Here is a 25995-nt window from a genome sequence, read left to right as displayed (position 1 = left end):
GGTGAATGGGGGTGTTTTTGTTAATTTTTAATATTTTATTATATGAGTGTTTAGTAAATAAACAAACCTAAGGGAGTATTTTTGTTAATTTCTAAATCTTAAATTATAATAACTACGGCTCCGTTTGGTTCACAATTTTGTGTTTTTAGGAAAAGTTTTTTGAAAAAAGTTAAAAAAAAAGTTGAATTGGGCGGGTATTACGATGTAGGATTTACAAATTTAAAATACCCCCTATGTTTGTTTTTTTACAAAACACCCCTTATAATAAAATATTAAAAGTTAACAAAAACACCCCCAATCCACCCTCAAATACGGACAGCCGGCCACCACCGTCGGAGGGTGGCCGGAGTTGCCGTAACAAAAACATTAAAAATATTTAGGGGTATTTAATTGAATTAACAAATTTAGGGGGTTTAAAAAATATTGAATAAAATTGAATAATATTGTGAGTTTTTGGGTATTTTACTGTTTAACTTTTTTGGGAATACTACTTTTAGTATTTCCAAAATCCAACCAAACGAAGCCTACTCAATTTTATCTTTTTTTTAAATATTATCCTAAAAAATATCGCAAGTGCACTCACAAATATTCGAATTGAATAAATCATTTTGCCTATGGAAATACAATAATGTATAAAGCTAATATATCAATCACTTTATTTTCTTTTATTTCAACATCCGCGTGGCACCACTGAGTTAATTACATCATTACAAAATTACAAAGAAAGTGCAAAGAAAATCTAAAGTAAAAAGATCCAATAAGAATCTCTTTAGCTTTTAGCTTTACATTTCCCTTGGCAATGAAGCTACACATTTTCTTCTTTCTTCTTCACCGCCCTTCTCTCTTCTTATAAACCTCTAAATCCTTCATCTCACTCCTTCTCATGAACACTACTCTTCTTCTTCTTCTCTCTTTCTAATATGGCATTAGAACACTTATCAGACCTCTGCCAATCTCTCTTCGACCACAAGCTTTCGCCTCTCGATCTCTTGCACCGTCTCCGCTCCGATGATTCTGTCAATCTCGGCTTCAAAAGCTTCCTCGCGATACTCCAACACGGTGTCCGGCCGATCGGAGATGGTTCCGATAGGTTAGGGTTTCAATGTTGGAGCGATGAACAGATTCAGTTCGTTGTTTCCATCGGTCACTTGATCGCCTTTTCTTCTCGATCTCTATCTGGTTAGTTTTGCTGCTGTTTATTTTTTGTTTTGCTTGATCGTATTATTTTTGTGTTTTGTTTGTTGTTCGAATTTGGAAATGCTTTAATTTGGTGGTTGTGTTTTTGTTTCCCTCTTCGTTTAAATTTTGTTGTGGTGGGGTATTTGATTGGCTTATTTTTGTTTTGTTTTTGTGTGTGATTGTGTGGACAGTGGAACAAGCGGGACACTTAGTTGTTGCTGTCGTGCAGCAGCTGCTGGACTTTGCTATTTGCTATTTGGAGAAGTCGGAGTTCAGTACCGATGATTTCGGCGTACAGGTTTGTAACTTCTCTGATATGTTAAATTAGAATGCGAATAAGGTGCTGTTAATTAAAGAAGGGGGGGGGAGAGAATAGAAGGTGATGGTACCTTTATCTTGGTTTATCTTATTTTTGAATAGGTAACTAAAATGTTTCTAAGTGTCCCACAAGCATAATCCAACTTGTTGATTGTTATTGTTTTAGCTATCTTCTTTCTCTCAAACTTAGCTTCCACTGGTCTGCCGTGTCACACCCTTTATTGTTTAGTTTAATTAACTCGGCCAAGCCCCATGGGTGGGATGTATTTTAGTTTGGATTTCATAAATGTTGGTCTGATCTTGGTTTGAGTTTAAAAGAGTGGAACAGATCTTTTTTGTTCAGTTTCGGACCTCAATTTATAGAGCCAGCCTGAATTAACTGCATATGACGGTGTAACAGATGCAAGAATATATAATACATAATAAATACTTTATTAAATACTTTATAACAAGGATGATATATGCCAGGCTATTTACACACAATTTATACATGGGTGCATATCATATTTCAAAACTAGTTGAGGGCGGTTCCTCAAACACCGCATTTGCTGAAAAAATGTAAAGATGTGCAACAATTTGATATATGTCAAATCTGTTTGTAGGAAATAATATTTCAAATGAATGCTATATATTGTTGATGTTACATATTTTGCCTAATAGGGTCTCATCTAATCCTGTTTGGCTTTTGTTAAACCTCATTTAGGAATAGATTCTTTAGAGATAGTTTTGATAATCTTAAAGAAAATTCCCATTGTATGCAAGTTTGATTATTCACTAATAGTGGTGGTAGTTGCAAAGAAAATTCCCATTGTTTGCAAGTTGGATTACTGATAAGAGATTCTTATCTGCCATAACAGTAAGTATAGCATGTTTGCAATTTTGTTAGATTTTGAACTATAATGCCCTATAGAGAGTATCCATATCCATTGTGATTTACATTTTTAGCTAATAGTTTTCTTCGACTTTGGGCGATTACATCTGACCGAAAGAAAGTTTTATGAATTGATGCTGGGATGGAGATTCCTTTTGCATATTTTTTTCCTCGTATTGTCCTCCTCCACAACACCAAACTGTTCCAGCCCTAGTGTGGATAGTACTCTTGTGTACCCTTGAGATCTTACCAACAAAACTAGCTAGTTTTTGCAAATTAAAGCACTTGTTCTCAGAAGCAATCTGTTTAGTGTTCTTCACCTTAGTTTTTTTTTTTTTTTTAATTAATGAATTAATTAATTTTTATTTAATATGAGATTGATTGGTTTTGTTTTGTTTGTGGTTTATAAAATATTTCAAGTAAAATAATTTTAGAAAAATAGCACTTAGACAAAATGAAAGCCATTTATGGTATTTAAATTGATTATTTAACAAGATGACATAATTTAATAAATTAGTAGTTACTCAACATTAAAGCCATTTATAATATTTACATTCAATGTTTCTATAATTATCCTTGGATCATATTCATGTTTTGAATGTGATATATGATGGCTGCATTTTATTGAATATTTGTTTCTATAATTATCCTTAGCTAGTTCTGTCATTCGGGGTGTGTATGTGTGGGTGGGTTGGCATGATGAAAAGATAGAATTTCTGATCATGAGACTCACTACTGTTTTATGGGTTAGGGCTGTTATGGCTGTCTTCCGAGTCATTTGGATAGAAAGAAACAGAAGAATATTTGAAAAGACAAAAGGGGATAAGATTGAATTCTTATGGGACAAACCAAAGTTTTGGGATATGCTTTGGGCATCTATCCACATGAATTTCATGATGTACCTCTTTTCTTTATTCTTAACAATTGGGAAGCTGCAGTGTTGTGACTATAGGAGTATAGTTTTACTGTTTTTGTAGTTTTCAGGTCCTTTTATTATGTCCTCTATCTTTTATTTGTTTTTGTTTCTAGGCTATCTTGCCTCAACATGTATAGATGGTACTGTAGGCAGCTTATATACTTCTTTGGGGGTGTTTGGATCATATAATGTTTTACTATAGGAGGATATTATATTAACGGAAAAAAAGATCACTTTGAAGATTATTGGGAATGTTTAGAAAATGTGTTTGGTTGGTTCGAATAAATTGGTAAATAATATGTTTGGTTGGGAGGATAAATAGGTGGGTATGTTATATAAATTAGTAAATTGCCTTTCTTTTTAAATATTAATATAATAGTATTTTTTATTAGTATTTTTTGAACTATTTCTTTTAATCTCCTACATTTGAAACTTTGCTAAAACACCCCAGCCATATAAAATTTTAATTTGTAGCAAAATCACCTTTACCCACCCCAAGCCAGTGCCCGCAGCCAGCCACTATCGCCGGCCATTGCTAGCAGTCGACGAAATGGCGCACGACAGGCCGTATATGGTCGGTCATGCGTCGGAAAAACTGGAAATGGTCATGGATCACAAATCCATGGCTGAAATACAACTAGATCTATGGCCATTTCACGGCTAGATCTAACTGTTTCCGGCCAGGCCGAAAAAGGCCTTACCGTTGCACGACCAGCCAAATCTCGCTGGTCATGAACTATTATGGCGACTGACGCTGGCAGGGGTGAGTCATGGCCGGCGATGGTCTTGGATGGCTGGGGGTATTATGTTAACTTATAAACTTTTTGGTGGTTAGGGTGTTTTAGTTAATTTCTCAAATGTAGGGGGGTTGGATAATTGTTATTTGGTAGATATTTGATGACAATTGTGTCCAAAATGGTTTTTAATTAAGGGCAAAATGAGTAGAAAAATCAGGAGTGTGTTTGTTTCAGTATTTTTGCACTATCTAATCTCTATCCTACCCAAAATACACATTTGTTTCCCTATTCTGAAAATCCTTTTTTATTTTATTCAATTATTTTTAAACCCCCTAGGTTTGTTAATTTAACGAAACACCCAGAAAAAAGTTTAGAAATTGACAAAAGCACCGCTACCTACCGACATTTGCTAAATTCTGGCCACCACCGCCGGAAGGTGGCCAAAACTGGTATAATGGATCTAGCTGATAGTGCGTCGATCTAGCCTTTTTCGGCCAGATCCACCTTGAATCTGGTCGAAATTATGGATAAACGACAGGGTCTTTCTTTCTACATACAGAAAAGTAGGTGCTGCTACCTCCGCCCCTACAGCTCTCTACGCCCATGCAAAAACCGGAGCTGCTACTTCCCTTTGCCTTTCCCGCGTCTGGGTCTTTATCTACTAGTGATTGGGCTACCTAAAGCACTTGTTCAATCCCTTAGCATACTCCTTCATCGGCAAATGCACAATCGATATATATATATTTTTTTGTGTCTTTTAGCTCTATAGCGGGTAAATTTCTCTCTGTTTTCGTTGCTTCAAATTTAGCGCATACCGCGAGCTTTATCCGTCACATCCTGTGTCAAGTCTCATTCTAAAGTGTCTGTGATCTTGATAGGCTTTGTTCCTAGTTGCTCGTGAAGTCGGTCAGCTGTAGCCTAAGAGCAAGTCAAAACTACGAGAAGGTCACGGGATGAAGGTAGAGAGAGATTTGAAAATCAGACTTCAAGTTAGTGTGTCGCGTGTTAAGAAGGCAGAGACAACCCCAGGCTTTGCCCTAATTCCCATCTAAGGTTGAATAAGATTCGATTAGCTCTAAGTGCCGAAGTCCATAGCTTTTATGATCGCGAGCTGCAGCTAGATCTTTGACCGTAGATCATCGTCAACGATGGCCAAAATATGGCCGTCGTTGACCATCAACGACAGCCATATGTTCGGCCATCGTTGACGACCAAACATGGCCAAATTTGGCCTTAGATCTGTCCTTTTCCAGCCAGATCCATGATGGATTTGCTCGGAAAAGGCCATATCAGGGCACGACCGGCCAGATCCAGCCGGTCGTGCTTCGATATGGCGATTCCGGCCACCTTCCGGCGGTGGTGGCCGGCTGCCGACATTTAATGGGTGGGTGGGGGTGTTTTTGTTAATTTTCAATGTTTTATTGCAGAGGTGTTTAACTAAATTAACAAACCTAGAGAGGTGTTTTTGTTAATTTTTAAATCCTATTTCGTAATAACCACCCAACTCTTACTTTTCAAAAATCTTATTCAAAATAATAAAACAAACATATTCCAAATTACCCCATAATGTTTTAATCCCAAGGGTGGGGGAGGGCATCGGATTACCCCCCACATTACCAACAGTAAACACTATTTGCAGTAAAAGATTCCCGTAATATATTATTACTTGCAAACCAATCACCGAAATCTTGCAAAATAAACGAAGATTATCCTTGTTATCTTATATACCCTTGATCGAAACACCCTCTTTGTAATATATTCTTCAATTTATTCAAGTTTTTTTGAATTATCTTATAATTAAGAAAAAAAAAAAAGAGCCCAGAGAAGCTTCTGTACAACCAAAGCTGTTCTTTCTGATGTTCAGCAGCTGCGTATGAATTAATAATATTTTTGGCTTGTTGGTTTCCTCTATTGTTCTGTTTAAGTCACCTTTCGTGTTAATTAATTCTCATCATTCAAGTTTGATATTCTATAAATTTTTTTTTTTTTTTTTTAAGGTAACCTTAAATTCTGGTAATTAATTCAAATTTGAATGGGCTAACTTTTGTTTAAATTGCAGAACAATATGTTACAGCTGTTGGAGATAGCATTGGTTGATGGAATGGATAGAGTCTTTGAACAATTGCAACTTTATTCTGTAAGTAGCCTTGTAGAGTTGCTGCCAAAGGATTTTAGTGATTCTGGTGATGTTGTGTTGGATAATCGCATAAAATGCAGTCTTCAAGGTAATCTATGCCCTTTTTCCCCCTTATAGAGTATTCCAATTGTGTTGTTTGATCTTTTGAATTCATATACACACAGGCATCTCACTCCTCCTTTCTTCTTTTTCTCTCTTTAAGGTGGTTTAAGTTGCTTAAGGGAAGAGAAACCGGTGGATCGACTTTTAATGACATTAGCATCTGAATGCTTGCAACCTGATAGGCAGCCTTCTGCATACAGTGGACCCGTGTCCCACCAGGATTCAAATAATTTACTATTTCTATCTCAGCACTGGGCAGTTGCTCATTTGCAATGCATCCGACGTCTGATTTTTCTCTGTAAAGAATTGGTTAAACTGCCAGATACGTTTGATGAGAAATTAGTGGGTACAAATTTTCGCAAAAGACTGTCTTTCAGCCTTAGGATTTTAAAGTTACTCAGAAGTCTTGTGAAGGACGTTCCTTATGTGGAGTACGATTCCTCCTTGTTGCAAGCAGTTGCTTTGTTTGCAGATGTGTCCCCTGGCTTGTTTAGACCTGGCTTTGAATTTGCAAATAATCATGCTTCTGCTGAGGGTAGTTTTGAGAGCATTATACTGTTGGTTTTGGAAGAGTTTCTTCATCTTGTGCAAGTTATTTTCTGCAACAGCAATGTCTTTCAAAATATTCAAGCATGTATGGTGGCTTCTGTATTGGATAACCTGGATTCTTCTATATGGAGATACAACAACTCTACTGCTAACCCAAAAGTACCCTTAGCTTACTTCCCTCGAACTGTTCTTTTCATATTAAAACTAATTCAGGATCTCAAGAAGCAGTCATATCAGACTGTTGATTTCAAGGAGCTTGACGTAGAACTTACCAGTGCTGATATACTGAATGATTCCCCTTCATGCCGCATACATGTAGAGAAGGTTCCTTTGCTTAAGAAGTTCGCAGTTGAGGAATTAGTGAAAATAGTATTCCCATCCTCAAAAGAGTGGGTGGACAATCTGATGCATCTTATGTTTTTCCTTCATTCCGAAGGAGCAAAATTGAGGGTAAAAGTGGAGAGATCACATTCCAGTTGTTCTAAAGCAAGTTGTCCTACAGAAATGGATAATGCAGTTTGCCATGAAGATGAAGCACTTTTTGGTAATCTTTTCTCAGAGGGTGGTCGCTCTATAGGATCATCTGATGGATATGATCAACCAGTAGCTGCCGTCAGCTCTAGTTCTAGCAATTGCAATATGCCAATGCAAGCTGCTATGGAGCTGTTGAGCTTTCTCAAACTGTGTGTTTTCTCTCATGAATGGCTACCTTCTATTTTTGAGGATGCCTGCAAAAAGCTCAACGAGAGTCATATTGATATTTTGCTTTCTTTACTCAACATTCAGGGATGTGTTGAAGTCAAGACTTCTGACAGCAGTGCTGCTCTACATGAAGAGAGTAAGACTGGACAGATCCATGAACTTTCTTTTGAACTTCTGCAGAACCTTCTCACATGCCATGCTCTTTCTGATTCACTTGAAGGATACCTGGTTGATAGAATTTTAAATGTTGAAAATGGGATGTTTATTTACAATGATAGGAGCCTGACCTTGCTGGCTCACACTCTTTTCTGTCGGGTAGGCTTGCCTGGCTGTCAGTTGAGAACAAAACTTTACCAAGGATTTCTGCATTTCATTGTTGAAAGGGCAAGAACAGTATGTTCAAAATCTCCTAGTCTCAAGGAACTTTTTGGAACTCTTCCCTCTGCTCTTCACATGGAGATTCTTCTTATTGCATTCTACTTATCATCCGAAGGAGAAAAGGCAACACTTGCAAATCTAGTATTTTCTTCTATTAGAGGATTTGATGCTCCATCTGAGGGTTTCTATGTTACACAATTGTCTTGCTGGGCTTTACTAGTTTCAAGGTTGATAGTACTGCTTAGGCATATGATATATTACCCACAAAATTGTCCTCCATTATTGCTTCAAGATCTACGATCAAAGTTGAGGGAAGGCCCAAGTTATGCGTTACATATGCCTAATAATGTCAATGATCATTTGTCCTCCTGGGCATCTATTGCAGTCAAGCACACAATGGGTTCTTGGGTTGAAGAGGAGCCTACTATAACTAACCTTGTCAATCAATTGATTGATTTTGCTGCCCTTCCTACTTCACTTTCTTGGGATGAACCAGCTATTGACTCCTTATGCTTGAGTTGGGGTGACATCCGGGAGACATTTTCACGGATTTTGGGTTTGTGGAAAGGGCGGAAAGCTGTGGCAGTGGAAGACCTTATTGTTGAAAGATACATTTTTGTACTTTGTTGTGATATTCCTTCCAGGGGCTTTTCACTGGATTCTCAGCTTGCTTCATTGAGGGAATCTCAAACTCTGGACATATCTAATTTGGGGCATTTCTTTCACATAAGTCATTCATTGGTGAGGCAGCTTAATGCTACTACTGGCAAGGATTGTAATTTTGCAGATATTGTAGTTGGTGTGCTACAGCATTTAGATGATGTGTGCATACCAGAAAACATTGAGGAACTAGGATGGGATTTCTTAAGAAATGGATCGTGGTTGTCATTGGTACTATCCTTGTTAAATGTTGGCATTTTGGGATATTCCAAGAAGAATAAAGTCCCTGGACTGGGTACATTGTGGACAGAGAACACATCTTGGGACACTGATTATGTTACTGTTTCAGAAGGCCTGATTTCCTGCTTAGTTGAAGCTGGTCAAGTTGAAATGTTGATGAGAATTTTGTCATCCTTGTTGAGTAGGTACTTACAGGCTTATCAGAAAGCTTTCCTTGCTACCTTAAATAATAGCCAGAATGGTGCTGATCGGTCTACGTCTCTGCTGCTTCTCAAACATTCTGGATTGGACAAAGGCCTGCAGGATGAACTCCTGGAGAAGAGCGGCTCCAGTTCTTGCCAGCTGGAGTCTATTTTTCTCCTATTACCAAAGTTGGATGAGGTTGACAAAAGAACTTTGGGCATCTCATCTAAGGTGTTCTGGGAATGCATGCTGCATGGTTTTCCATCTCACCTTCAAACTCCTGGTGGAGTCTTTCTTTCTTGTGTGCTTAGCATCAGAGGGATCATTTTTGTTCTAGATGGGCTTTCCAGAATGGAAAATTTTCTTGTAAATGTTTGCCTAGAGACTGAATTACTTCATCAGATTCTTGATTCAGTAATGTTCATTAAGTTTGATAAGATTTTTGAAAGCCTTCATGACAAATGTGAAGCTATTTTTTGTAACTTGAGTGCTGGCTGGGAATTGACAGATTATTCTGACTTGCATCTAATGAAGAACATGGAGGGGTTTTTAAGAGACATCAATTCCCAACAAGTGAGTGACAGTAATATCCTTGAATGGGTAATTACAAAGACCATTGATACCATGGATGCCCTCAGGAAGGACCCTCAAAAGTCTCTTTTATTCAAATTTTATCTTGGTGCAGAAGAGGTTTCTCAACAGGTGAAAGAGTTCTATGGGTTGCAACGTGGTGATATGTTGGCTCTGATCGACACCCTGGAAAATTGTTGCTCTGAATCAGTAAATCAAAAAGTGCTTAACTTCTTTGTCGATATTTTGTCTGGAGACCTCAGTATATTTCTTAAGCAGAAGGTACAAAAGAAATTCCTAGGTATGGATTTGCTTCTTCTGTCTAAATGGTTGGAGAAGAGGCTGCTAGGTTGCAAACTGGAAGCATCAGATAGGGTCAACTTTGCAAAAGGAAATTCTATTTCTTTCAGGGAGTCAACCATGAGTTTTGTTTTGAGTCTTGTATCCTCACCTGACGAATTGCTTACAAGAGAATTACATAATCATTTGTTTGAAGCTGTGCTAGTTTCACTTGAAACAGCATTTACACTATTTGATATCCATATTGCCAAGTCGTATTTCCACTTTGTTGTCCAACTTTCAAGAGGTGAGAATTCAATGAAATTGCTCTTGAAGAAGATAGTGACCCTAATGGACCGGCTGGTTGGTGATGAGCTTTTGCTTCCGGGGCTAAAGTTTCTCTTTGGCTTTCTTGGAACAGTCTTGAGTGATTGTGGGTCCTCTAAAAGTACTCCAGAGAAGTCTTCTGGGAAATCTCTTTCTAGCAATAGTCTTATGTTGGGTCCTGTGGCTTCTAGGTCAGTGGGATCTCGGAAAAATTCTGAGACTTTGGTGCTTTGTGGAAATCAAGAGGGGGGATCCTTGCCTCTGGAATGTGATGCTACTTCTGTAGATGAAGATGAGGATGATGGAACATCTGATGGTGAGGTTGCCAGCATAGATAAGGATGAAGAAGATGATCCTAACAGTGAAAGGGCCCTTGCATCCAAAGTTTGTACATTTACTTCCAGTGGCAGCAATTTTATGGAACAACACTGGTACTTTTGCTATACATGTGAACTGACAGTATCAAAAGGCTGTTGTTCTGTGTGTGCAAAAGTTTGTCATCGTGGTCATCGTGTTGTTTATTCTCGCTCAAGTCGATTTTTTTGTGACTGTGGAGCAGGTGGTGTTAGAGGTAGCAATTGTCAGTGCTTGAAGCCTCGAAAATATACTGGTAGTGACAGTGCACCTGCTCGTGGTGCTAGTAATTTTCCGCCCTTTTTACCCTTCACAGATGATGCAGATCAGCTGCCTGAAAGTGATTCAGATCTGGATGAGGATGTCAGTACAGAAACAGAAAACTCACTCAGGTTATCCATTACAAGAGAGCTACAAGATGCGATGCCAAATTTACTTGAAGAACTTGATTTTGAGGGGCATGTGCTTGAACTCTGTTCTTCATTGTTGCCTTCAGTAACTAGCAGAAGAGAATCTAATCTTTCAAAAGATAAGAGAATCATTTTGGGCCAGGATAAAGTGCTTTCTTACGGTGTTGATCTTTTGCAATTGAAGAAGGCATATAAAAGTGGGTCACTTGACCTGAAGATAAAGGCTGATTATTCGAATGCCAGAGAACTTAAATCACATTTAGCAAGTGGTTCTCTTGTCAAATCTTTGCTCAGTGTAAGTATTCGAGGTCGACTTGCTGTTGGAGAAGGTGACAAAGTTGCTATATTTGATGCTGGACAGTTAATAGGACAAGCTACCATTGCACCCGTGACTGCAGACAAAACCAATGTTAAGCCTCTGTCAAGGAATGTTGTTCGCTTTGAAATTGTTCATCTTGCTTTCAATTCACTGGTGGAGAACTATCTTGCTGTTGCTGGCTATGAAGATTGCCAAGTTCTCACTTTGAATCCCCGAGGTGAGGTGACTGACCGTCTTGCCATTGAACTTGCTCTGCAAGGTGCATACATCAGGCGTATAGATTGGGTTCCAGGTTCTCCAGTTCAGTTAATGGTGGTTACTAACAGGTTTGTCAAGATATATGATCTTTCCCAGGATAATATCAGTCCTATGCACTACTTCACATTGCCAGATGACTTGATTGTGGATGCAACACTTGTAGTGGCTTCTCGGGGAAGGATGTTTCTTATTCTTCTTTCAGACTGTGGAAGCGTATACAGGTTAGAATTGTCTGTAGAAGGTAATGTGGGGGCTACACCATTGAAGGAAATCATTCAAATTCCGGACCGAGAAATTCATGCAAAAGGCTTGTCTTTATACTTTTCTTCAACCTATAAATTACTTTTTCTTTCTTATCAAGATGGTACAACTTGGGTTGGTCGGCTAAATCCAAATGCAACATCTCTAACTGAGATCTCTGGTATATACGAGGAACAAGATGGCAAACAGAGATCAGCTGGACTGCATCATTGGAAAGAATCGCTGGCTGGCAGTGGCTTATTTTTTTGTTTATCAAGTTTGAAATCAAATGCTGCACTTGCTGTTTCCATGGGAAGTGATGAGTTATTTGCACAGAACTTGCGCCATGCAGTGAACTCAACCTCACCTTTAGTCGGGATAACTGCTTACAAGCCATTATCCAAAGACAAGGCCCACTGTCTTGTTTTACATGATGATGGTAGCCTTCAGATATACTCTCATGTTCCCATGGGCATTGATGCTGCTACTAGTGTGACTGCAGAGAAAGTTAAAAAATTGGGTGCTAATATCCTGAACAATAAAGTATATGCTAGTACAAAGCCAGAATTCCCCCTTGATTTCTTTGAGAAAACAGTCTGCATTACAGCTGATGTGAAACTAAGTGGTGATGCCATTAGGAATGGTGATTCTGAAGGAGCTAAGCAGAGCTTGGCATCCGAAGATGGGTCTCTAGAAAGCCCAAGCCCTGCTGGATTCAAGGTATTTGTTGTTTTAGGTTCTAATTTCTGTTTTAGCTTCTTATTTTTAATGAACATTTTTCTTTAGGTATATAGAATAGTTCTCACATTTGGACTTCTGGGTTTTTTATGGTCAATATGTATTGTTAACTGTTGGATACATGACATTGCCTTATTGGATAGCTAGAAGTGACTGATTATTTGCAAAATCGTTGATGATACATTGTTGTATTGGCAGAAGTGTAAACTAGCTCATCCTTATCCTATTATATTCAAGTATTGTAAATGTCTAATAGTGTTTGTTTATTGGTCTGCTGTTTAGGATTTTCTTATTTATTTAATTTTGTGATGCTTTCTGCTTGGTCTCCAATCTTCTGTCCTGCTTCATATCATTTTGGTGGTTACATAATGATTTTTGGTTATTGTTGTTAATCTGATCCATATGGTATTGCTATGTATTAAGCTTCTTAATGTGTAAGAAATTTTTTTTTTTTTGGGTCTTATTCTCAGATATCAGTTTCCAATTCAAACCCTGATATCGTCATGGTTGGCTTTCGTGTGCACGTGGGTAATACTTCAGCAAATCATATACCTTCTGAAATTACCATTTTCCAGAGGGTGATTAAGTTAGATGAGGGCATGCGGTCCTGGTATGATATACCATTTACAGTTGCTGAATCACTCCTTTCTGACGAAGAATTCTCAATCTCCATTGGGCCAACCTCTAATGGCTCTGCTCTACCTAGAATAGACTCACTTGAAGTGTATGGTCGAGCTAAGGATGAATTTGGCTGGAAGGAAAAAATGGATGCAGTTTTGGATATGGAAGCTCGTGCCCTTGGTTCCAATTCATTGCTTGCAGGGTCTGGGAGAAAGTGCCGGACAATGCAGTCGGCTCCAGTTCAGGACCAGGTGGTAGCGGATGGTCTTAAACTTCTCGCTAGGTTTTATCCACTTTCTAGGTTACAAGAGGAGGAGGTGAAAGGGGTTCTGAGCAAGCTCAAGTGCAAGCAGCTTCTAGAAATAATATTTGAAAGTGACAGGGAACCTTTGATGCAATCTGCTGCTTGTCGTGTCTTGCAGGCTGTGTTCCCCCAAAAAGATATATATTACCAAGTATGTGCTGAATGATGATTCCTCATAATACATAAGGCAAATTTGGATCTGTCTAGTGAAGATATAATTTTCTCACGCCCCCACCCCCCGGGTGCAAACAACCAAAAAAAGAAAAAAAAACGAAAAACAAAAATACAATTATTACTAATATCTTTTGATCACTTATTGGAATTTTCTCCTGTAGGTTAAGGACACTATGCGCCTTCTTGGGGTTGTGAAATCGACATCTGCGCTTTCATCAAGGCTTGGAGTAGGCGGTTCTACAGGAGGGTGGATTATTGAAGAGTTTACTGCTCAGATGCGTGCTGTATCAAAGATTGCATTGCACCGTCGATCTAATTTGGCATCTTTTCTTGAGACTAATGGTACTTTCAGAGTCCTAGATGCTGTATCTCTGTATTGTGTGTTTGCTGTGTGCCTGTGGTTAGGTTGATTTGCAGTTTATTAATTTGACTCTGCCTGTTTACCACCTGGAACAAAGCTAAAATGTGTTAAAACATGAAGTGACTATATGAAAGCACAATTATCCACTGTTGATTAAGCCAAAATGGTTCCTTTTTTGCTTTTTGTACCATTTATATGACATTTGCATTTTCTACCATTTATCACAAGCGAGCTTCTTTCCTGAACATATTACATCATTTAATTACTTGCTTTGAAGTGTGACATGTTCCTTATATTCTAGTATGTTGCTCAAGATTGTTGTGGGGTTGCCCACGTATCATGTGTTTCTTTTATAAAATTTTAATTTAAAAAACTGATCATACAAGAAAAGGATGCTTTTTAATAATTGGTTTATGATATATATTAACCTTCTGCTCTTGTGGAAGTAATCCCTTTGCTTGCTAATTAGTTTCTTTGGTTTTGATATATTATGTTTAAATTTTCCTCCTTTTGCTAACCTTTAACAGCATTATGTCTTTATACATTGTCCGATGTTCTAGGACTTTGCTTGTTCTTGTTGAAGTTGCTGTGCTGTTGATTTTTTCTTTTCCAAAATCTTCTTCTTCAGCCTTTTGGTGGTCTTGATTGTTGTTCTATACATCTAGTTGTTGCTTATATGAGAATAAGAGAAATGTTGAACTTAAGGCAATGATTAAAATGTAGAAGCATTTTAAATTTGTGTTCTGGTGAATTTGTAAGAGTCCTCGTTTGGTAAGGATAGATTCTTTAAACTGTTTTGATGCTTGAGATGGATCTATCAGCTTAGTCATTGTAGTTTTTGTTGCTAACACAATATATGCATGCTGCTTATGTGAGAAATCTTTTTTTTCTTTTTTCTTTTGGGCGTTGGCCTATTTCTTTATGTTGTAAATATCCAATTGAGTTTCCATACCTAGGTGGATGGAGTTCCAATATACTTTTTTATTGGAATGATTGACTGGACATTCATTTGCTTTTAGAGGGCGTTGTTGAAAAGAATAATTGTGTATACTTCTGTACTTTGGTTTGTGCTATTTATCTTTTTCTTTGATATAGGTTCTGAAGTGATGGATGGGCTTATGCAAGTTCTCTGGGGAATTTTGGACTTAGAGCAGCCTGACACACAAACCATGAACAACATTGTTATTTCCTCTGTGGAGCTCATTTATAATTATGCTGAATGTCTGTCGTTACATGGAAAGGATACAACAGTGAGCTCTGTAGCACCTGCTGTTGAACTATTTAAGAAACTTCTGTTCTTCCCTAATGAGGCAGTTCAAGCTTCCAGCAGGTATTCTATAGTACTGTCCTCTGCTTTGCCTAATCATTATTTGGGTGTTAACTTCTAGTTCCTTCTTTTTCAGCTTGGCAATATCATCAAGATTGCTGCAGGTTCCATTTCCAAAGCAAACTATGTTAGGGGCAGATGATGTGACAGATAATGCAGTATCTACCTCAGTTCCTGCTATGACACCAAGTAGAAATACACAGGTTGTGATTGAAGAAGATTCTATTACCTCATCCGTTCAATACTGTTGTGATGGCTGCACCACTGTTCCTATACTTAGACGGAGATGGCATTGCACTATTTGCCCAGATTTTGATTTATGTGAGGCTTGTTATGAAGTGCTAGATGCAGACCGGCTTCCTCCTCCTCATTCTCGAGATCATCCTATGACAGCAATCCCAATTGAAGTTGAATCATTAGGAGGAGATGGCAATGAAATCCACTTTTCATCAGATGACGTGACTGATTCAAATTTGATGTCTGTGACAACTGATGTCAGCGTGCAGAGTTCTGTGCCCTCAATTCATGTCTTGGAGCCCAATGACTCTGGAGAATTTTCTGCTCCCATGACCGACCCTGTTTCAATCTCTGCTTCAAAACGAGCAGTGAATTCCTTGCTTCTCTCTGAGCTTCTTAGACAGTTGAAAGGTTGGATGGAGATGACCTCTGGGATTCAAGCTATCCCTGTTATGCAACTCTTCTATAGATTGTCATCTGCTGTTGGTGGTCCTTTTATAGATAGCTCAAAGCCAGAAAGTTTGGATTTAGAGAAATTAATTAAATGGTTTCTGGATGAAATAAACCTCAGCAAACCTTTTGTAGCCAGAACACGTTCTTCTTTCGGAGAAGTTGCAATCCTTGTCTTTATGTTCTTTACCTTGATGCTCCGAAACTGGCATCAACCTGGCACTGATGTTGTTTCCAAACCAAGTGGGAACACAGACACTCATGATAAAAGCAGTATTCAGATGTCGGGATCAGTTGCATCTCAGTCGTCCTTGGATGATCAAATGAAAAATGACTTTGCATCCCAGCTGCTTCGAGCATGTAGTTCCCTTAGAAATCAAGCTTTTGTGGATTATCTAATGGATATTCTGCAGCAACTGGTGCAAGTTTTCAAGTCCCCTGCTGCTAATTTTGAAGGCCAAGATATGAATGCTGCTTCTGGATGTGGGGCTCTGCTTACTGTCCGAAGAGATTTACCTGCAGGGAACTTCTCTCCTTTCTTTTCAGATTCATATGCAAAAGCCCATCGCACAGATATTTTTGTGGACTACCACAGGCTATTGTTAGAGAATGCTTTCCGATTGGTATACACCTTAGTTAGACCTGAAAAGCAAGACAAGAGTGGGGACAAAGAAAAGGTTTACAAGCTGTCTTCTGGTAAGGATTTGAAGCTAGATGCATATCAGGATGTCCTTTGCAGTTACATCAATAATCCTCATACAACATTTGTGAGAAGATATGCGAGGAGACTTTTTCTGCATATTTGTGGAAGCAAAACTCATTATTACAACATTCGAGACTCTTGGCAGTTTTCTAGTGAAGTGAAGAGACTCTACAAACGTGTAAATAAATCTGGCGGCTTCCAGAATTCTATCCCATATGAGAGAAGTGTTAAGATTGTTAAGTGCCTTTCTACTATGGCTGAAGTTGCTGCTGCACGGCCTCGGAACTGGCAGAAGTACTGCTTGAGGAATGGAGATGTTTTGCCATTTCTGATGAATGGAGTGTTTTACTTCAGTGAAGAGTCTGTCATCCAGACTCTTAAACTATTAAATTTGGCATTCTATTCAGGAAAGGATTTGGGTCACTCCTTACAGAAGGCTGATGCAGGGGATTCAGGAACAAGTTCAAATAAGTCAGGATCGCATTCTCTGGATTCCAAGAAGAAAAAGAAGGGTGAGGATGGAAGTGAATCTGGTTTAGAGAAATCCTATTTGGATATGGAAGCAGTTGTATCCATCTTCACTGACAAAGATGGTGAGGTCTTGAGGCAATTTATTGATTGCTTTTTACTTGAATGGAATTCAAGCTCTGTGCGTGCTGAGGCCAAGTGTGTTCTTTACGGTGCATGGCACCATGGAAAGCATGTATTCAAGGAAACAATTTTGATGAATCTCCTGCTGAAAGTGAAATACCTACCTATGTATGGCCAGAATATTGTGGAGTATACTGAACTTGTTACTTTGTTGTTGGGGAAGGTACCTGATAACAGTTCAAAGCAACAGAATGCTGAGCTTGTGGATCACTGTTTGACTCCGGATGTAGTTAAGTGCATCTTTGAGACACTTCATTTGCAAAATGAGCTTATAGCTAATCATCCAAATTCGCGCATATACAATACTTTGAGTGGTTTGGTGGAATTTGATGGTTACTATCTTGAGAGTGAGCCTTGTGTTGCCTGTAGCTCCCCTGAGGTACCCTATAGCAGGATGAAGCTAGAAAGTCTGAAATCTGAAACGAAGTTTACTGACAACCGTATCATTGTGAAATGTACAGGGAGTTACACCATACAAACTGTGACCATGAATGTTCATGATGCCCGTAAGTCAAAATCTGTGAAAGTTTTGAACCTGTACTACAACAATCGGCCCGTGGCTGACTTGTCAGAGTTGAAAAATAATTGGTCCTTGTGGAAGCGTGCAAAAAGTTGTCATCTTGCTTTCAATCAGACTGAGCTGAAAGTAGATTTTCCCATTCCAATCACTGCTTGTAACTTTATGATTGAGCTGGATTCTTTCTATGAAAACCTTCAGGCTTTGTCCCTTGAACCATTACAATGCCCACGTTGCAGTCGACCTGTCACTGATAAGCATGGGATTTGTGGTAATTGCCATGAAAATGCATATCAGTGCAGGCAATGCCGCAACATTAATTATGAGAATCTGGATTCTTTTCTGTGCAATGAGTGTGGGTATAGCAAATATGGACGCTTTGAGTTCAATTTCATGGCAAAGCCAAGTTTTACATTTGATAACATGGAGAATGATGAAGATATGAAGAAGGGGTTGGCAGCTATAGAATCGGAATCAGAAAATGCTCATAGGAGGTACCAGCAGCTTTTGGGCTTCAAGAAGCCCCTTCTTAAGATTGTTTCAAGCATTGGTGAAAATGAGTTGGATTCACAACAGAAGGACTCTGTCCAACAAATGATGGTTTCGTTGCCTGGGCCTTCATGTAAGATAAACCGTAAAATTGCTCTTCTTGGTGTCCTATATGGTGAGAAGTGTAAAGCTGCTTTCGATTCTGTCAGCAAAAGTGTTCAGACGTTGCAGGGACTTCGTCGAGTTTTGATGAATTATTTGCACCAGAAACATTCAAATAATGCTGTGGCTTCATCCCGATTTGTAGTTTCCAGGTCTCCAAATAACTGCTATGGCTGTGCAACTACTTTTGTGACACAGTGTCTGGAGATCCTACAAGTGCTATCAAAGCATCAGATTTCTAAGAAACAACTTGTTGCGGCAGGGATCTTATCTGAATTGTTTGAAAATAATATTCATCAGGGTCCAAAGTCAGCTTGTGTCCAAGCCAGGGCAGTACTTTGTGCTTTCTCCGAGGGGGATATAAATGCAGTAACTGAATTGAATAATTTAATACAGAGGAAGGTCATGTACTGCCTTGAACATCACCGCTCCATGGACATTGCTGTTGCCACTCGTGAGGAGTTGTTATTGCTATCGGAAGTGTGTTCATTGGCTGATGAATTCTGGGAATCAAGATTGCGTGTTGTTTTCCAGCTGTTGTTCTCTTCTATTAAGTTGGGTGCCAAGCATCCTGCCATATCTGAGCATATTATACTTCCTTGTCTGAGGATTGTATCTCAGGCCTGTACTCCTCCAAAGCCTGATACAGCAGATAAAGAGCAAGCTGTGGCAAAATCTTCTCCTGCTGTGCAACTGAAGGATGAAAATAGCTCAAATTTATCTGGATCTTTGAGTGGTGCTCTTACTGGTAGTAAATCTGCACCAGAAGAAAGAAATTGGGATGTTTCGAACAAGACTCAGGATATTCAGTTACTCAGTTATTCAGAGTGGGACAAGGGAGCATCATATCTTGATTTTGTTAGAAGGCAATACAAAGTGTCTCAGGCTGTCAGAAGTGTTGGCCAAAGATCTCGGCCTCAGAGACATGACTACCTGGCTCTCAAATATTCACTTAGGTGGAAGCGGCATGCTTCTAAGACAAAGAAAGGTGACTTATCATCATTTGAGCTGGGGTCTTGGGTCACTGAACTTGTCCTGAGTGCTTGTTCTCAGTCTATCAGGTCAGAAATGAGCATGCTGATAAGCTTACTATGTGGCCAAAGTCCATCCAGACGGTTTCGGTTGTTGAACTTACTGATGGGTTTATTTCCGGCAACTCTTGCTGCTGGTGAAAGTGCTTCAGAATACTTTGAATTGCTCTTTAAGATGATTGATTCAGAAGATTCTCGTCTATTCTTAACAGTACGGGGAGGTCTAACTACAATTTGTAAATTAATTACTCAAGAAGTTGGTAATATTCAATCTCTAGAAAGGAGTCTGCACATTGACATTTCACAAGGATTCATCCTTCACAAGCTTATAGAGCTTCTTGGCAAATTTTTAGAGGTTCCAAATATTCGATCGAGGTATCACTGCCACTGCACTAATCTTGTTATAATGTTGAGCTGTTTCCTTCATTTTTCTTATCTTCTAGAATTCATTGTGATGGCAGATTTATGCGAGAGAACTTGCTGTCTGAAATCCTTGAGGCTCTTATTGTCATTCGCGGCTTGATAGTGCAGAAAACAAAGCTGATTAGTGATTGCAATCGCCTTTTAAAAGATCTTCTTGACAGTCTTCTGCTTGAAAGCAGTGAAAATAAGCGTCAATTTATCCGGGCCTGTATTTGTGGTCTTCAAATCCATGGAGAGGAGAAAAAAGGACGAACTTGTTTGGTATAGTACCTTTCTCTTATTTATATTTTTTTTCTTGGCTAAGGAATTTTGTTTTTGACGGCTCTTAATTTTGTTTTACTTGGGTTTCTTATTGTTCTATTTATCTCAAGAATTGTTAGGCGTACGAAAAACATGGCTTTTATTATACCTCCACAGGTAACCTTGTGGAATAACTTGGTCCTGTTGGTCACAAAATATAAAAAAGATAAGAAGTGGAAAACTTAGTGATTAAGAACAACTCCTCATTTCCAAACTTTTGTGTATACATATTACCTATTGAGTTGGTTTACCAAGCTATGTATGATTCTATGTTTTCATTCTCCACTTTTTGCCTTATTTGTTGTCTCTGATGCTGTACTGTGGCTCATTTACTAGATGTAATTTTTGTTTTAAATTTCTCAAACAAATCTATATTTATAAACTTGAACTCTCTAATTATGAGCTATGCATATGTGTGTTGTGTTTGTTTACATTGTTCTGCTGTTTGTAATTAAATTTCTTTTTTGTATTCAGTTCATCTTAGAGCAGCTCTGCAATTTGATCTGCCCATCAAAACCGGAGTCGGTATATTTGTTGGTTCTAAACAAGGCTCACACTCAAGAAGAGTTTATCAGGGGATCAATGACTAAGAATCCTTATTCCAGTGCTGAGATTGGTCCACTTATGCGTGATGTAAAAAATAAAATTTGCCATCAGTTGGATTTGTTAGGCCTTCTTGAAGATGACTATGGCATGGAGTTGCTGGTAGCTGGGAATATTATCTCTCTTGATTTGAGCATTGCTCAAGTTTATGAGCAAGTCTGGAAGAAGTCAAGCAGTCAATCTTCAAGTACCATGGCAAACTCTACCTTGTTATCCTCTAGCGTTATGACATCAGCCAGAGATAGCCCACCTATGACAGTGACTTATCGGCTTCAGGTTTGTTGCTATTTGTTGAAAACTTGAGGTTCAAAATGACTTAAGAAATTTGCTTTTTGACTATTCACTTTTATAATTTGCCCGAATTTGACTTTTACTCATGTCTTGAGATTTTTTTCAATGTACATCGGTGTGTTTAATACTTAAAGTTTGTGCTCTTGGTCGCCATAATCGTGTTTTTTGTTTGTTTAGTAATGCACTCTTTCTAAGTTTGCGGTAATTTGCGATCATTGATGAAACTTCACTTTGAATTGTTTAAATTTGTGTTGACCAGAAGAGATGCATTACTTTGTTTTTTTATTTTTCTTTCTGTACAATGGTAGGGTTTGGATGGTGAAGCTACTGAACCTATGATTAAAGAATTGGAGGAAGATAGAGAAGAATCACAAGATCCAGAGGTCGAGTTTGCCATAGCTGGTGCGGTTCGTGAGTATGGTGGGCTGGAAATTTTATTGGGCATGATCCAGGTGCATAAATTAAATAATTAAAGATGTTGAAGCTATTTTTGATGGTTTTTATTACACTTTTACATATAGGTTACTCATATATTTGCTCTGTTTACTCTAGGTCAGCTATTCTGCATTTCAGATAGTTATATCAACTCTTGGTCTTTTGCATATTAAATTTCAGGCTTTACTAGTTCTATTATTTTATAGCAATGGATCTGGAGTTCACTATAGTTCTTCATTTTTCAAATTTACTACAAGATGTTTCTAAAGCATCTGACTTTAAAATTTACATGTTCAGCGTTTGCGTGATGATCTGAAGTCCAACCAAGAGCAATTGGTTGCTGCTCTCGATCTTCTCATGCACTGCTGCAAGATAAGAGAAAACAGACAAGCCTTGTTAAGTCTTGGAGCATTAGGTCTACTTCTTGAAACTGCAAGGCGTGCCTTCTCTGTGGATGCCATGGAACCAGCTGAAGGCATTCTTTTGATTGTGGAGAGTCTGACACTGGAGGCAAATGAAAGTGACAATATTAACATCTCTCATAGTGTCCTAACTGTCACTAGTGAGGAAAGTGGTGCAAGCGAACAGGCCAAGAAAATAGTTCTTATGTTCCTGGAAAGATTGTGCCATCCTTCTGGCCTTAAATCAAATAAACAACAGAGGAACACTGAGATGGTTGCAAGAATCTTGCCTTATTTGACATATGGTGAGCCTGCTGCAATGGAAGCGCTCATCCAGCATTTTAACCCTTACCTACAAGACTGGGGTGAATTTGACCAGTTGCAGAAACAACATGAAGACAACCCTAAAGATGAGAACATTGCTCAGCAAGCAACCAAGCAGATGTTTACAGTCGAAAATTTTGTTAGAGTTTCAGAGTCACTTAAGACAAGTTCATGTGGGGAGAGATTGAAGGACATCATTTTAGAGAAGGGTATAACGGGTGTTGCTGTTAAACATCTAAAAGAGAGTTTTGCTGTTGCAGGGCAGGCTGGCTATAAATCCTCTACAGAATGGGCAGTGGGTTTAAAACTGCCATCTGTCCCCCATATATTGTCTATGCTGAGGGGCTTGTCAATGGGGCACTTGGCCACTCAGAAGTGTATTGATGAGGGAGGCATCTTACCCTTGCTTCATGCTTTGGAAGGAGTCTCTGGAGAAAATGAGATTGGGGCCAGGGCTGAAAACTTACTAGACACACTTTCTGATAAAGAGGGTAAAGGAGATGGATTCTTGGAAGAAAAGGTTCGTAGGTTACGGCATGCCACTAGAGATGAAATGAGACGCCGTGCTTTAAGGAAGAGGGAGGAATTGCTTCAGGTAATATTCTAATTAAGTTCCTTGCTTCAAACATCTAACTGCTTCCCTACATGTTCTTTTTTTTTTTTTTTTTTTTTCTCATTATTTTTTTTAGAGAAAGAATTTTCAAATTTCCTGTAGTTTTAAACGTCCTTTTTTCACTTTTCTCTGTTATTTTTCTTTCTGGAATTATACTTGTCAATTATAAAAGAGTTTTGACCATACTTTTTCATTCTTATATTATCTTATAACCTGTTTGGTCTGAAAGTTTTCCTCTGCATTGGCTTGCTCATTATCAACGAAAAGTCTAAAAGAGACAAGGTTTTTGTAGAAGTTGTGTAGTTTTTTAATGAGAATATAACTCTTACATACTTTTAGGTGGTGACTTTCTCTTACCTTTACCCTCCCTCTCCTTCCCACTTTAAGCATGTTCTGTCCTCAATTCTTCTGTTAGTCCAATTATTGTTCGTTGGCTTGAAGCCACAAATATGTTGCCTTCTACCTGGAAGAAGAAATGGTGCAATCTGCTTATTGATGTTATAGCCAAAAAAAAAAAAAGCAACAGACATGGTATATATGTTAATTACATGGGTACTAGCTTAGTTCAGTTGGTCAAATACTTTGGGATTCTACAGTAGGTCTTGGATTCAAATCCCGCTTACACAAGAGTGGAGAGGGATTTGGTTTAAATTAGTTTGGAAAAAAAATTTAAAGGAAAATTATGGGCCTGTTACTGATTCTCTCTCTCTCTCTCTCTCTCTCTCTCTCTCCAAATGTTATAGGGACTTGGAATGCGTCAAGAACTAGCTTCGGATGGTGGTGAGCGAATTGTTGTTGCTAGGCCAATTTTGGAAGGGTTAGAAGATGTGGAGGAGGAAGAAGATGGTTTGGCATGCATGGTTTGTCGGGAAGGCTACAGTTTGAGGCCTGCTGACTTGCTGGGAGTTTACTCTTACAGCAAGCGGGTGAACCTTGGTGTTGGTACTTCAGGAAGTGCTCGTGGGGAGTGTGTATATACCACTGTCAGTTATTTCAATATCATTCATTTCCAATGTCATCAGGAGGCCAAAAAAGCAGATGCTGCTCTGAAGAATCCAAAGAAAGAATGGGAGGGGGCTACACTCAGGAACAATGAATCTCTTTGTAATTCCTTATTTCCAGTGAGAGGTCCATCTGTGCCAATAGCTCAGTATGTCCGATATGTTGACCAGTACTGGGATAACCTCAATGCTCTTGGTCGTGCCGATGGGAGTCGGCTTCGGCTATTGACTTACGACATTGTTCTGGTATGAAACTTTCTTCTATGTTATACCTTTTTCATCTAGATTTAGTATTTTTCCTGCCCATCAAAATTGGCAAGTTTCATAGTGAGTCGTTTACATTTAGTATTTGGAAAATAATAGAGACACCAGGAGTAGTGCACCAAATGACGTAGCTCAATCCTGACCGTCGATTAATTATAACTTAATATTAATCGACGGTCAGGATTGCGTCACATCATTCGGTGCACTACTCCCGGTGACCGTAGCATTACTCTTAGTATTTTGTACTAGACTTTAAATTAGAATGTTGATTTAAAAATTGCATACAACTGTTATGTCAAAAGAAATCTCGTATATTTCTACCAAGATAGAAAGTATTGGATGATGATTGTTCTGAATTATTTTGAAATATGTTTGAAATGCTTGTTATGAATGAAATTACATTAATCTGAACTTAGATGGTTCTGTATCATTTGATCATGAAAGAGATGCTATAAAATCTTCTAAACTTGAAGTTTGAACTATATCTTGTTTACAAAACCTGTTCCTCCTAAAAGAGGGAAAAATAAGGATTTTGTCAAGACACAGATGCTTTTTGTCCTACTTTCTCATAGATGTTCTGTTAATTAAAAAGAATTTTCTGTAATTTGTTTCAGAAATTAATGTTTATGTCTGATTCCATCCTTTGTGATGTAGATGCTAGCTCGATTTGCAACTGGGGCATCATTCAGTGCAGAGAGCAGAGGTGGTGGAAGAGAAAGCAACTCCAAATTTCTGCCTTTCATGATCCAAATGGCTCGTCACCTTCTTGAACATGGAAGCCCCTCCCAGCGCCGTAGCTTGGCAAAGACTGTGTCAACATACATAAACACTTCCATGTTAGAAGCTAGACCTTCCACTCCGGGAACACCTTCAGTGGGAACTGAAGAAACTGTTCAGTTTATGATGGTGAACTCACTTTTATCAGAGTCTTATGAGTCCTGGTTGCAACACCGTCACACCTTCTTGAACCGTGGGATATACCATACTTACATGCAGCACACCCATAGCCGGTCAATGGCTAGGGCATCATCCACTTCAACAAATGTTGTCGGGTTAGAATCAGGAAGTAGTAGCAAAAGCTCTACTGCAGAATCAGGTGGTACTGATGAGCTACTTTCTATTGTTCGACCAATTCTCGTCTACACTGGCTTGATTGAGCAGCTGCAGCGGTTTTTCAAGGTCAAAAAATCAGCAAATGTGACACCTATCAAAGTAGAAGGAACGTCAAAGGGGCCAGAGGGGGACGAGGAGAGTGGAAGCTTGGAAGGTTGGGAGGTGGTAATGAAAGATCGGTTATTTAACATGAAGGAAATGGTGGCTCTCTCCAAAGAGTTGCTGTCGTGGCTGGACGACATGGATTCTGCCAGTGATTTGCAGGAGGCCTTCGACATTATTGGCGTTTTAGCTGATGTATTAACTGGTGGATTTTCCCGTTGTGAGGACTTTGTGCAGCATGCAATTAATGCTGGTAAAGTCTGAGGATCAGGCCAATATAGGAGCTACTTTGTTGGTAGAGTTTTAATCAAGCTGCATTTTCCATGGTTATATGTATAATGTAGTCTTTTGTTCTTTTCCCCTGAACAAGTGGGTTTTGAATATCCAATTTAATACATATTGCTCCTTTTTCTTCGAAATAAAATCATTCTTATTTTCTTCCTGGTAAACTTACAGTGCAATGTTTTAAAACTCAACTCAAGGTGAAACCTAGCAAAGTGGTTAGGTCTTAGGTTGACTGGTTTAACTGGTTTGACCTGGGTCGATTAATGTCCAAAAGTTTGAAATTTAACAAAAATACTCTTGAAAATTACATATAAGTCTCTATAGGTTTGAAATCTTATAAAAACAC

General features: G+C 38.6%; 1 protein-coding gene across 1 annotated transcript; it reads left to right on the top strand.

Moving 5' to 3' along the window:
- The first annotated feature begins 833 nt into the window (after positions 1–833).
- Positions 834–25813, top strand: LOC116144302 (auxin transport protein BIG). The gene is made up of 14 exons (XM_031429769.1): positions 834–1179; positions 1371–1477; positions 6081–6246; positions 6361–12449; positions 12938–13543; positions 13728–13908; positions 15023–15257; positions 15331–19869; positions 19956–20178; positions 20692–21096; positions 21420–21563; positions 21844–22866; positions 23628–24131; positions 24804–25813. Exons 1-14 carry the CDS (start codon positions 921–923, stop codon positions 25626–25628), a joined length of 15306 nt encoding a protein of 5101 aa, XP_031285629.1. The 5' UTR covers positions 834–920; the 3' UTR covers positions 25629–25813.
- Positions 25814–25995: the final 182 nt, after the last annotated feature.

This window comes from Pistacia vera, unplaced genomic scaffold (genome assembly GCF_008641045.1).
Source record: "Pistacia vera cultivar Batoury unplaced genomic scaffold, PisVer_v2 Contig441, whole genome shotgun sequence".
Classification (NCBI taxonomy): domain Eukaryota; kingdom Viridiplantae; phylum Streptophyta; class Magnoliopsida; order Sapindales; family Anacardiaceae; genus Pistacia; species Pistacia vera.
Note: the sequence above shows the minus strand (reverse complement) of the source record. Positions and strands in the feature narration are given on the sequence as shown.

What these genes read in the sequence shown, in the direction of transcription:
- LOC116144302 (XM_031429769.1), top strand. Translation starts at nt 921, where the DNA reads ATGGCATTAGAACACTTATCAGACCTCTGCCAATCTCTCTTCGACCAC. An exon ending in AAAAAGGACGAACTTGTTTG is followed by an intron (nt 20,179 to 20,691) that starts GTATAGTACCTT and finishes TTTTGTATTCAG; the next exon opens with TTCATCTTAGAGCAGCTCTG. An exon ending in TGACTTACGACATTGTTCTG is followed by an intron (nt 24,132 to 24,803) that starts GTATGAAACTTT and finishes TTTGTGATGTAG; the next exon opens with ATGCTAGCTCGATTTGCAAC.